The sequence below is a fragment of the Oncorhynchus clarkii genome, chromosome 17 (genome assembly GCF_045791955.1).
Source record: "Oncorhynchus clarkii lewisi isolate Uvic-CL-2024 chromosome 17, UVic_Ocla_1.0, whole genome shotgun sequence".
Classification (NCBI taxonomy): domain Eukaryota; kingdom Metazoa; phylum Chordata; class Actinopteri; order Salmoniformes; family Salmonidae; genus Oncorhynchus; species Oncorhynchus clarkii.
In genome coordinates this window covers 60058586-60071793 of record NC_092163.1, presented here as the reverse complement: position 1 = coordinate 60071793, position 13208 = coordinate 60058586, and the positions used below count along the sequence as shown (strand labels likewise).

At 43.3% G+C, this 13208-nt stretch overlaps 1 protein-coding gene across 2 annotated transcripts in view; it reads right to left on the bottom strand.

Annotated features, from left to right (window-relative positions):
- The window catches only part of LOC139371202 (receptor-type tyrosine-protein phosphatase gamma-like), a 301567-nt gene that overhangs the window by 30616 nt on the left and 257743 nt on the right, over nucleotides 1-13208 (bottom strand). For both annotated transcript variants that reach the window (XM_071111387.1, XM_071111388.1), the window contains 5 exons: nucleotides 13081-13208; nucleotides 9813-9921; nucleotides 9425-9474; nucleotides 8285-9068; nucleotides 1603-1741 (listed from right to left, as the gene is read on the bottom strand). The exon at nucleotides 13081-13208 is cut by the window's right edge and continues 57 nt beyond it. In XM_071111387.1, the coding sequence (XP_070967488.1) occupies nucleotides 1603-1741; nucleotides 8285-9068; nucleotides 9425-9474; nucleotides 9813-9921; nucleotides 13081-13208 (1210 nt within the window). The remainder of the gene's footprint in view (nucleotides 1-1602; nucleotides 1742-8284; nucleotides 9069-9424; nucleotides 9475-9812; nucleotides 9922-13080) is intronic.

Sequence of the window (13208 nt, the reverse complement as noted above, 5' to 3'; positions counted from 1 at the left end):
TAGTTTTGATATCTTCAATATTATTCTACTATGTAGAAAATAGTCAAAATAAAGAAAAACCCTGGAATGAGTAGATGTGTCCAAACTTTTGACAGGTACTATATATATTTTTTAAACTTTCACTTTCACTAACTTAGCTAGCGAATGCAGCTAGCTAGTTTAGCCTACTTCAACCCCCGGGTTCAAACAGAGAGGGATGCTATGTTAGCTAGCTGGCTATGGCTATCCAACACTGGAACTCTTCCAAGTCATGATAAGCTTTTGGTTTTATTAATGTATTGCTACAGGGGCCTGCCAGTGTAACTGCTAAACTGCTTGCTGTACACTGTACTGCATCACTGTAGCAGGTTTACTAATGCGTCAGTTCTAGTAGCTAGACTAAAATTTCCGTTAATATGGTGACACCACTGTCGGCTGTGTGTAGCGGTTATGGTATGAACATTTGTCTTGGAAAGTTTTTTCCACCTGGTCACAGACAGCTGTTGTATTGTGCACTGAAGTCCACAAGCAAAGGGAAAAGGTAAGAGGATTAGAGAGTGTAGATGCGAGAAGGAATAATATATACAACGAGCAAAGTGATCATGCTGTTTATAAGTGGCTGCTAGTTCTGTGTTTGCATGTGATCAGGAGTGTATTCACTCTGTTGATTCTTAAACGGAAGCAAACAGAATGAAATGTGGATAAACATACCTGAATTTGTCCAATAGGAACTCTCGTTTGCAACTGTTGGACTAATGATTACAACCTACATGTGCAGGCAAGAGTGTGCAAGGCGGTATTAAATGTGTCATTCACTGTCTGTCACTTTGATTATACCTAATTTCTCTCGACCTGTTCACCTACATTGTAAACTTTAATTTGTATGCTAGATTGTAGCAACCTCATAATGGGTATAGGGAACATTTGAGTATCATGTAATAGCCTGAACGTATCGATATTACATTGAGCTGGGTGAATGGAATATGAATGACAGTCATCCAATACGCTGTAATAGAAATAAGCCCATGCTCATAAAAAAATATCTTCCTCCCTCATCTTAAACGGCACCGACCACCATTGGTGTGTAGCCTATACCTGGCTGTTTTTGTGTATGTTGCTCTATGTTCACCATTCTTTAGGGCTGTGATGGTCATGGAGTTTTGGATGACTGGTCATACTGTAATTATTGGTCAGCCAAATGACTGCAGCCACCGTTATGGTCACTTGAATAGCAAATGTTATTTATTTATAGTTTTTAAAAATGACATTTTCTCCTCTCTTCCACTTCTGTCTGCATGTGCTGCAGCTGCAGAGGGAGGTGTTGCCTAGGCAACCAAATACTTGTTTGCTGCAACACAAAGTTTCATCACTTTGTAAAGAGTCCATGTTACCACGGAAACTGACTCAACCCAGGAATGCCCAGCCTTCCCATGTTAAGTCAATTTTATTTATATTTTTTTCATGAGGGCCTTCCTCCATTATCATCGGTTACACGATTATACGGTAATCGTGCCAGCCCTACCCTTCTTCAAACTATACCAACACGATTTGGGGAAAAATTATTCCTGAAAGGTTTTTATTCAGCTACATTAGTGTGATGTCTCAGTGTGTTATGGTACCCACCTCCAGTAGACGAGCACAGCCAGCAGCAGGATGAGGCAGACGAAGGTGAGGGCAGAGACCACCACCAGGGGGATGATCCACTCCACCCTCCCCACCCCTGGGGGACCCTGCTGGGTCAGGTTGGACATGCTAGTCCTCTCTGTAGGAGGGGAGAGGACATACAATCAGTCAGAATCACAGCAACATTTACTGGACATATTGGGGATGCTGATCCGGAACAGGAGAGGTGGGGAATGAGGACAAAGACACATTTAGCCAGGTTTAACTGAGCTTCACAAAGGTGAAAAATGAACCACAAAATAATAATAAACAATGATGTGATCAAATTCGCTAGCCATCTTCTCAACTGAAGACACATGTTACAGGTTCATTTACCTTAGTAAAATGCTGGATACGTGATCAGGCAGAATGGTTGCCATGAAACTATACTATAATAACCCAAAAAATGTGCTGGAGAATGTTCGGCAGTGCTTACCAGAGAAACAGCAGCCTCTCTTCATACCAAATGCTACCAATGACAATATATTCCTGTGCTAACAAAGACAAGTATTCTAAAGTTAGATTTTGGTAGGTAGTGTGGCTATCAACATCATCATCAGCCCCTTAACCTACTATATCTAGACTGGTGCTTTACACAGACAGGAACAATCCAATCCTGGATCATATTTAATAGGCACACACACACAGGAGAAAACATGGTCAACAACAACCAAAAACAACAAAGATGAATTGATATTGGAGACTATTAGAGCATCAGTAATCAAATCATAATCTGTTTATTTATGAAGGCAACACTGGTGCTACATACAGTGCCTTGCGAAAGTATTCGGCCCCCTTGAACTTTGCGACCTTTTGCCACATTTCAGGCTTCAAACATAAAGATATAAAACTGTATTTTTTTGTGAAGAATCAACAACAAGTGGGACACAATCATGAAGTGGAACGACATTTATTGGATATTTCAAACTTTTTTAACAAATCAAAAACTGAAGAATTGGGCGTGCAAAATTATTCAGCCCCCTTAAGTTAATACTTTGTAGCGCCACCTTTTGCTGCGATTACAGCTGTAAGTCGCTTGGGGTATGTCTCTATCAGTTTTGCACATCGAGAGACTGACATTTTTTCCCATTCCTCCTTGCAAAACAGCTCGAGCTCAGTGAGGTTGGATGGAGAGCATTTGTGAACAGCAGTTTTCAGTTCTTTCCACAGATTCTCGATTGGATTCAGGTCTGGACTTTGACTTGGCCATTCTAACACCTGGATATGTTTATTTTTGAACCATTCCATTGTAGATTTTGCTTTATGTTTTGGATCATTGTCTTGTTGGAAGACAAATCTCCGTCCCAGTCTCAGGTCTTTCTTCCAGAATGGTCCTGTATTTGGCTCCATCCATCTTCCCATCAATTTTAACCATCTTCCCTGTCCCTGCTGAAGGAAAGCAGGCCCAAACCATGATGCTGCCACCACCATGTTTGACAGTGGGGATGGTGTGTTCAGCTGTGTTGCTCTTACGCCAAACATAACGTTTTGCATTGTTGCCAAAAAGTTCAATTTTGGTTTCATCTGACAAGAGCACCTTCTTCCACATGTTTGGTGTCTCCCAGATGGCTTGTGGCAAACTTTAAACAACACTTTTTATGGATATCTTTAAGAAATGGCTTTCTTCTTGCCACTCTTCCATAAAGGCCAAATTTGTGCAATATACGCCTGATTGTTGTCCTATGGACAGAGTCTCCCACCTTAGCTGTAGATCTCTGCAGTTCATCCAGAGTGATCATGGGCCTCTTGGCTGCATCTCTGATCAGTCTTCTCCTTGTATGAACTGAAAGTTTAGAGGGACGGCCAGGTCTTGGTAGATTTGCAGTGGTCTGATACTCCTTCCATTTCAATATTATCGCTTGCACAGTGCTCCTTGGGATGTTTAAAGCTTGGGAAATATGTTGGTATCCAAATCCGGCTTTAAACTTCTTCACAACAGTATCTCGGACCTGCCTGGTGTGTTCCTTGTTCTTCATGATGCTTTCTGCGCTTTTAACGGACCTCTGAGACTATCACAGTGCAGGTACATTTATACGGAGACTTGATTACACACAGGTGGATTGTATTTATCATCATTAGTCATTTAGGTCAACATTGGATCATTCAGAGATCCTCACTGAACTTCTGGAGAGAGTTTGCTGCACTGAAAGTAAAGGGGCTGAATAATTTTGCACGCCCAATTTTTCAGTTTTTGATTTGTTAAAAAAGTTTGAAATATCCAATAAATGTCGTTCCACTTCATGATTGTGTCCCACTTGTTGTTGATTCTTCACAAAAAAATACAGTTTTATATCTTTATGTTTGAAGCCTGAAATGTGGCAAAAGGTCGCAAAGTTCAAGGGGGCCGAATACTTTCGCAAGGCACTGTAGCTGGCTTATCTTGCTACCCAGATAAGTGCTCCACTTAGATCCCAAACATCCTGAGCCAGCCCCCCTCCACGCTAACCCCCCACCCTACCTACCCAGGGCTGGTTTTCCTGCTGTGCTGTTCCCGGACCCCATGGCTTTATTCTGCAGCAGGAGCCCGGGTGGTAGCGGCAGTGGCACAGTGGGGGTAGCCCTGGAGGCCGAAACAGCAGTCCCCTGCACTACAGCACAGCCAGCCGCTACCACAGACGCTCTCTCTCTCCCTACCATCCACACACACCATACTGGCAGGGGAACCATTGTGTGCTGCTCCACTCTGCTCTGTTCTGCTCTCTCCTGTCTGCCTCTCACTCTAAGACGAGTCGTCCTGAAACACAACGCCAGCGGAAGTGCACACGGACGAACAGGGGCAAACACACAAACGCGATAATGCACACACAGCCAGTAACAAACCTGCATCGAAGGATACACACACGTGTCACCACACACACATGCAGCCAAACACACACTCACACAGACTCACACACCAATGCACACAAGGCCTACATGACTCTAGTGCCAGGCAGGGAGTTATAAATGGAGCAGAGGTTTTTCCCCTGCAGCGGTGTCTCTGCTCCGAGCTCATCTCGCTGGGTCTGAAAGTAGGCCAGCACTCAGCCTAAAGACAACACCAAGGAGGGAGAGAGAGGAGGAAGGAGTAAGAGAAAGAATGGGAAACAACAAGGATGGAGAGAAGGGGAGTGAGAAAGACAATGTGAGAGAGAAATAAATAGAGAGCGATCGAAAGAGGTGGAGGGAAAAACAGAGGTGCAAAGGGAAATATAGGAAAGGAGAGAAAGTGGGAAAGATGAGAGAGGAGGGTAAGGGGAGTGGAAGAGATAATGAAGGAGAGAGAGGTGGAACAGAAAACAAGGAAGGGAAGAGGGGAAGGTCCTATCCCCCAGAAATGTCTATCAAACACATGTTTAATTTGAGTCCTTGTCTTTGGGAGTCACTCATATTTATTCATCAAATTGTAAACCAAGTAGGTAACAGAAATAGCTATGTCACTGGTTTTCCATAAAATGTAAATTACAGAATAACCCAGCAGACCTAATCAATATTGTACATGGCATACTGTAGTTAAGGCTGTCTGCAATGCAGTGGCAGTTTAGAAGCCTACTTCCAGCAGTGTATCTCAGCATTAGCCACAGTCTTTCAGTATGTAGAGAGCTTTCCTGGGCAGATCACTTTACTCCACTCAACACAAGTTTTGGGGAAGCTACTCTGAAAATATAGTTTGTCAAGCTACCAATTACTTCATACTGGAAGAAGTTAAGCTACACTAAAGCTCCATTTAAGAAAAATATATTTTACATAACTAAAGTTACTTAAAAAAAGTAGTTCACAACATCCAAACTACTTCGTGAAAAATGATCATTTCTAAATCTAGCCTGGGCAGGAGTTAGTGGGCGCTGTAGATCCATAGCGCCCACTAGCGGCTGCTCAGGCTAAATTAAATCTGACATGTCATGAGCTATGTTTCCATTCAAATTGGTGACAGATTTTCATGCAAATCTTCAAAAATCTGCATAAAAACAATATGTGCATATTCCCATCAGAGTTGTGATTCCATCAAATTGACTTGTTGCAGATAAAATGATGTGCGTGATGACATAGTGCACATAAATATAGTTTTTGCGGTTATATTCCCATGTACCGAATAAAACATCCAAGTTAAATGGGCTTCCATCGCATTTTCAACTCTATTGATGGATTTCTCAAAACAAATGTGTGTTATATAGCAACTGTACCCACTCTGGTCTTGGCACGTGCGCTATAGCCAACAGCTGGCAGATACAGTGAGGGTATAGCCTACATGATGAGATTATTATGGACAAAAGAGCAAGATTATTTTTATTTGTCAAACGGTAGCCAAGTATTTTTGTATTTGTATTTATTATGGATCCCCATTATCCCCACTCTTCCTGGGGTCCAGCAAAATTAAGGTAGTTTATACAATTTTAAAACATTACAATACATTCACAGATTTCACAACACACTGTGTGCCCTCAGGCCCCTACTCCACCACTACCACATATCTACAGTACTAAATCCATATGTATGTATAGTGTGTGTGTGTGTGTGTGTGTGTGTGTGTGTGTGTGTGTGTGTGTGTGTGTGTGTGTGTGTGTGTGTGTGTCTGTGCATGCGTCTGTGCCAGTGTTTGTGTTGCTTCACAGTCCACGCTGTTCCATAAGGCGTTTTTTTAATCTGTTTTTTAAATCTAATTTTACTGCTTGCGTCAGTTACTTGATGTGGAATAGTTCCATGTAGTCACGGCTCTATGTAGCGCTGTGTGCTTCCCATAGTCTGGTTTGGACTTGGGGACTGTGAAGAGACCTCTTGTGGCATGTCTTGTGGGGTATGCATGGGTGTCTGAGGTGTGTGCCTGTAGTTTAGACAGACAGCTCGGTGCATTCATGTCAAAACTTCTCAAAAATAAAAGTAGTGATAAAGTCAATCTCTCCTCCACTTTCAGCCAGGAGAGATTGACATGCATATTATTAATATTATCTCTATGTGTACATCCAAGGACCAGCTGTGCTGCCCTGTTTTGAGCCAATTGAAATTTTCCTAAGTCCTTTTTTGTGGCACCTGACCACAGGACTGAACAGTAGTCAAGGTGCGACAAAACTAGGGCCTGTAGGACCTGCCTTGTTGATAGTGTTCTTAAGAAGGCAGACCATCGCTTTATAATAGACAGACTTCTCCCCATCTTAGCTACTACTGCATCAATATGGTTTGACCATGACAGTTTACAATCTAGTGTTACTCCAAGCAGTTTAATCATCTCAACTTGCTCAATTTCCACATTATTTATTACAAGATTTAGTGGAGGTTTAGGGTTCAATGAGTGTCCAAATACAATGCTTTTAGTTTTAGAAATATTTAGGGCTAACTTATTGATCATGTCACCAGAATAAGACCCTCGATATTTACTGAATGTAGCATCAAGCTCATCACCTTGCACTTTCAGCACCCTGTGAAATTCATAACCTATTGAATCTGTAGACTATTAAACTGCATTCTTTCCCGACGAGTCGTAGTAGGAGGACAACACAACATGTCATCGTGTGACTCCAAGTTAACTTCCATATGATGGTTATTATATCAATATATGCTCATAAAAGTGATTCCACCGACATTTCTCTGGTAATTAATTGCACCGACGCAAAAAGATCCTAGTGAATTTTGTTGTGTCAAGATTTGGAAAGTTTACCGACAAATATTAGTTTCCATCAGACCTGTCATTACATTTTGTATCCGACATGTACTCGCATAAACAGGTTGGATGGAAACCTGGTTACGGACTTCAAATTGCAAGAACAGATCACACTGGAGTCAGATGTTAACAGAATGTGTAATTTTACCTATTAAATGCATAAACGATGTTTCAAGTGAGAATTAGGCACGTCCATATTTTATTTTATGCAAAAAAAAGTAGTGTGTATTTCCGGAAGTTAGCTACACCGCTACAATACCAAGATTTTAATTTAGTTCAACTACTACCAAGCTTCTGCTCAATGTATTTTAATTAGCAACCTAACACTGCTCAACATCTACAGTATGTCATTCAGTACAAGCACAAGAGGGTTTGTAGGTATTAGTGTGCATGTAAGTGGGTATGTGTGGGTATGAAAAAACATTACAACTGAACCATGGTAAAATATGTCTAATACAAGGCTGTCATATTCCTTTCCACTTTATAGTCTTATTATAAGGCGGCAGGTAGCCTAGTGATTAAGAGTTTTGGGCCAGTAACCAAAAAGGTCGCTGGTTTGAATTCCAGAGCCCTTGAGCAAGGCACGTAACCCTAATTGCTCCTGTAAAGTCGCTCTGGATAACTGCTAAATAATTCAAATGTAATACGAGGAATCACATACTGAAGAAAGGAAAAAGATCACAAGTTGAGACAGGGAGTACAATTTGGTCCAGCTCTGATGCCCTTTCATAATTTTTCTCAGAATGTACTGAAGAAAGGGCTCCCGAGTGGCGCAATGATCTAAAGGCACTGCATCTCAGAACAAGAGGCGTCACTGCAGTCCCTGATTCGAATCCAAGCTGCATCACATCCGGCCGTGATTGGGAGTCCCATAGGGTGGCGCAGGGTGGCGCACGACCCAGCGTCGTCTGGGTTTGGCCAGGGTAGGCAGTTGCAAATAAGAATTTGACTTGCCTAGTTAAATAAAGGTTACATTAAAAAAAGAGAAGCCACTATAATGCCTGTGCTCACCTGTGTGTATGGAGAATGGCCAGTGGCTTTTGTCCCTTCCTGTGCTGGGCCGGAGGGTGGGGGAGGGGCTGTCTGGGGCTGTGGACTCTGCCGTGTCATTCCCTAGCTCCAAGGTAGGGGTCACCACTGTGTCTGTCTCCACCATACTCTGTGTGTGTGTCACCAGCTGGTCCTCCTCAGCACTAGAGGGCGTAGTGCTGCTGGTGTTAGTTTCAGTCTCACTCTCCCCTCCTTCTCTTCCTTTCTCTTTGGCAGTCGAGGCTGGTGCGGCCGTGGGCGGCTCTTTCACTACCGTGCTCTCCGTCTGCTTCTCTACCTTGTCTGCCATCGCTTTCTTCTCTTTCGTCTCCTTCTCTTTCTCCTCCTCGTCTTCCTCCTTATCCTCCTCTCCTTCTTTCTCTCCCTCCTCTCCCTCACCTTTGGCACCTTTCTCCCCGTCCTCGGAGCCCTCTCCATTGTCTTTGGCTGCGTCTGTGCTCTGGGAGGCCGCTGGTTCGCTGGTGGGCTGACGAGGGGTGGGAGCGGTGGGATTCTGGCTGGAGGATGGTGCTCTGGTTGGCCACACAGAGCTGGGGAAGGAGGAGATGACCCCACCACTGAACCCTAGCCCTGCCAGTAGGGTACTAGTCACCACGGACGCCACCGTCGCTTGGCTACCACTGGAGGAGGGGCTGATGCCTGTCGCCATTGACACAAAGGAGAAGGGGAGGCCTGAGGAGGTCCAGGTGGAGGAGCCGGAGCTGATTGGAGCCATGTCTGCCGAGGAGGCTGGGGAAACAGTGGGCTGGAAAGAGAAAGTAGGGAGAGGAAGAGGTGAAAAAAAGGTGAGTGGGAAGGAGAGGGAAGGAAAAGAGACAAGTGATTGAAAAATGTAATGACATAATAGCCATGTAACATAAATATGTGGAACTGTTTCATCAATTGAAAATAAAAAGCAATCAAGTACATCATCTGTTATCTGCACATTACTGACATAGGACATTTAATTTATATCTGTGGTCTGTAGTTAAAATAAATGTCTTTGGAGTTGACAGTATCGGAGTGACAGAGCATGCTCTCCTGCACAGAGGTTAAATAATGAGACAATGCTGCTCTCTGTTGGAGAGAGGTAGTACTACAGAGGGTTCACGCAGCACTCACCATCCCAGTCTTCACTATCCTCGTCCCTTCAAATATCCTGGTTGTGTTAGCTGAAAGGAGAACATAACATGAAATTTGTTAACCAATGATAACTCAAAATATATGTTACTGTATAGACAGTGTAATACCGCTATTGATTCTAGCTTTGCAACAAATCGGCATAGGCATTTAGACAGACAGAGATATCGTGATGAGGAGGGGAAAGAGTAGAGGCAACTCTGCATCACTAAACAAGACAATAAGGGAACAAAACAAGAGACAAAGAGATTAGAGATAAATATAGACTGCGATGAAATGTGAGGGAAATATTTACAGATTATTTTTAGAAAAGTGAAAAGGTAAAATGAAGGACAGAGGATGATGAGGAGGATGATAATGAGGAAGTCACCTCTGAAGAGCATGCTCTGGCTGAAGTCACTGCGCATGTCATTCATACACACGGCCTGCACCCGGAACAGATACAGCACGTCTGGAGACACCGGAGTGATGACAGCTTCCTGTAACACACAAACACCCCCCCCCCCACGCAGCCATCGCAAGGCAGGGTGGCCCACAAGCTTTGAGATACAATATAAACACGGCATTAAATGAACAATTATCTCATGTCGTTTTTTGCAGTAACGCTCTATAACTTTAAAGAATATTTATCTCAAAAGTGTGATTCTTAAAAGACGTGTTCGGAGATTTGGTCAACTCCATCAGATTTGTCTAAAATCCTAAATTAATCAGAAATATGCAGAATCAGCTATACCATAAGGACCCCTTATTCATGTCCTCAATACATGTAGACCACTCATGGTCTGTAAAATGCTCTACTTTTGATAGATTTAAACAAACAATATTGGAATCACCATGGTCACAACCATAAACTGTTAACTCCATCTGCTTCATAGAAAATGCATTTTTGTTGAAATGTTACATATAATTAGGTTAAGAGTCAGAAAGCAACAATTGCTACTGTGTATACCACTTGAATGTAAAAGAAAACTGCACTCCATCAGATTCTCTTACATCAACTCTTACATCAACTCTTACATCAACTCTTACATCAACTCATCAACTATAAGATCTGATAGAATCATTATTTTTAAATGGGGATTCAAATGAATCATTTTCCATATTTTATTCATTCTTTTTTGAGGCAAATATATGTCTGTTTGAGTTGTCAACTGTTTGAGGAATAAGAGAAACTCCCAAATACAGGTGTGCCAAGCTTGTAGCGTCATACCCGAGAAGAATCAAGGCTGTAATCCCTGCCAAAGGTGCTTCAACAAAGTCCTGAGTAAAGGGTCTGAATTCTTATGTAAATGTAATATTTCGGTTTTGTATTTTTTCTAAATTAGAAAAAAATTCAAAAACCTGTTTTTACTTTGTAATTATAGGGTATTGTGTGTATATAAGGAAAAAACTATTTCCTCAATTTTAGAATAAGGTCGTAACGTAACAATATGTGGAAAATGTAAAGGAGTCTGAATACTTTCCGAATGCACTGTATTAAAAATTTTGCTAATATTAAGACAAATATTAGCGGGAAAAAGTTGTGATTGTCCCTGAGCTCTAAAATAGCAAAATGTATCAAATTGCATGAGATTAGCTACAAAAAAAATTCTCTGCCCCATGGCAAAATAAAAAAATGATTGGGTTGGGGGTGGACCTTTGCTCAATTCATGTGAGGGGGAGGGGGCGCCGTGAAACTGCGCTATGCCACTGGCGCACACACGCATTAAAATATAAATTCTGTCGGGGCAGGGGTGCATGGCTCCTGCTGCACACTGAGTGGTTGATCCAGCAGAACAAAACGAGGATGTGTTTGACACAGCGAATTTCCGTGCTCACACACGCAGAGAGACCATCCATGCTCACACTTACATAGCGAACGTCCGTGCTCACACACACACACACACACACACACAGAGAGACCATCCATGCTCACACACACATAGTGATTGTCTGTGTGATCCATGCTCACACACAAATAGCAAACGGCCGTGCTCACATACACAGAAGGTGGAATCGTCTACAGAACACTTCCCATAAACCCATCCAGCTAGCAGAGACACCATTGTCTGCTATAGAGAAGGAGTGTGTGTACACCTACTGTACACTTAGGTCGGGTGGCGAGAGCAAACAGTAATAAACATGCACACACACACATACTTAGATGAGTTCTGGGTACCTTCCTGGAGAGGTCACACACCTTAGTCTAGAATACTACACAACACAGCCTGCCCCTTGACTCCAACACAGCACAGAGGGCAGTGGTCAAAGAATGAAGGTTAGAGCAGGATGGGAGAAATAAATGTTCCATCTTCCTCTCTCCCTCTGTCTCCCTCTCCTTTCCTGCTTTCTGTAGACAACAAACAATGGGTTTACCACAGTCTTGAGTGGTACGATTGTAGCAAAACTGTGGCAACAATGTATAACCTATTTTTAATTAGGATTTAATGTAAATCACCCTGGGCTGAATATGGGCGGTAGAGACAGGCCTGCGTTAGCCAATACCTCACCTCTCTCTCCCTTCCTATTTTCTCTTTATGGTGGACGCATTCCAGATAACACGCATCAATTATCCCCACGGCGGGGAGATGGAGGTCCAATCCACCACTAAATGCACGAGGAATGGCTATTATCATAAGTCACATTCTCCGGTGTCCGATCGCCAGGGAGGGCTCGCCGCACAACTACATTTTACATTAAGTAAATGCGTTTGTTCTCCCCTCACCACCACCATCTCCTCCATGATTTATGCAAGTTCCGCACAGTTTAATTCAGTTAAGGATGTGTCTGCCCTGTTCCCGGCGGTTATTACAAATGGAGAGGGCTGTAAAGACCGATGGCAGGCAGGGCTGGAGTGGTTTAGTGGGCCTTTCCATGGATTCTGACGACAGGTTTCATAAAGCCTGGATGTGCCATGCGCTCCCTAATGTGACCCGCATAGTGGAGGTGCCCAGGGAGAAGACAGAGAATTAAAATGGAAATGACAATCTGAAAGAAAAGGAGGAGAGATGGAGGGGGAGAGGGAGAGAACAATAGAGAGAATGAGTGGGAGGGGAATGATGGAGAAAGAAAGCGAGAGAGAGAGAGAGAGAGAGAATGAAACGGAAATAGATGGGGCTTGAGAGAAATAGTAAAAAGACTGAGAGAACAGGAAGGAGTGATGAGAGGAGGAAGAATGGCTGAGACGAGAGCGGCTGTGGTACATGAGGAGATGATATTCCGTTAATAACGGGCAGCCCTCAAAGAAAAGAACCGCCAAGTCTCTCCTCTGTTCTCTCTTCCGCTGTCCCTTGTTCTCCCTCCCTCTATCAGCAGGCAGGAATCCCTCCCTCCTGCTCCTCCTCATTAAATCCCAGCCCCCATTGGAACACAATGGCAGGATATTAAAAGAGCTGTGGGTGTTTAAAATGCCGGCACTGCTGCTCTGGGGGGTGGCTCTGCACCTTACGTTGATGTTTCACAGTGCTAGTTTCAAGGTCAAACTACCAACAGTGTCACTACAGTAAGTCTCCACATGCAGTCTAATATGCAGCCAATTTACCATAATTTGACAGCCGATCTCATCAGTTTCTGTACTGTCACTGTGTGTGGTAAAGTTATGTGCGTGTGCTTGTGTGTGTGCCTGTGTGTGTGTGAGGGTGTGGTGTAGAGTAACTGACCAGTTTGTGTTGGCTGTCGGTGACATGCGTTTCCTCGTAGGACTCGTCGTGTTTAGTCCAGCTGTAGGAGATGAGGAAGGAGATAATTGGCGGGTGGTAGGTGAACTCTGGTCGGGTCCATCGCACCA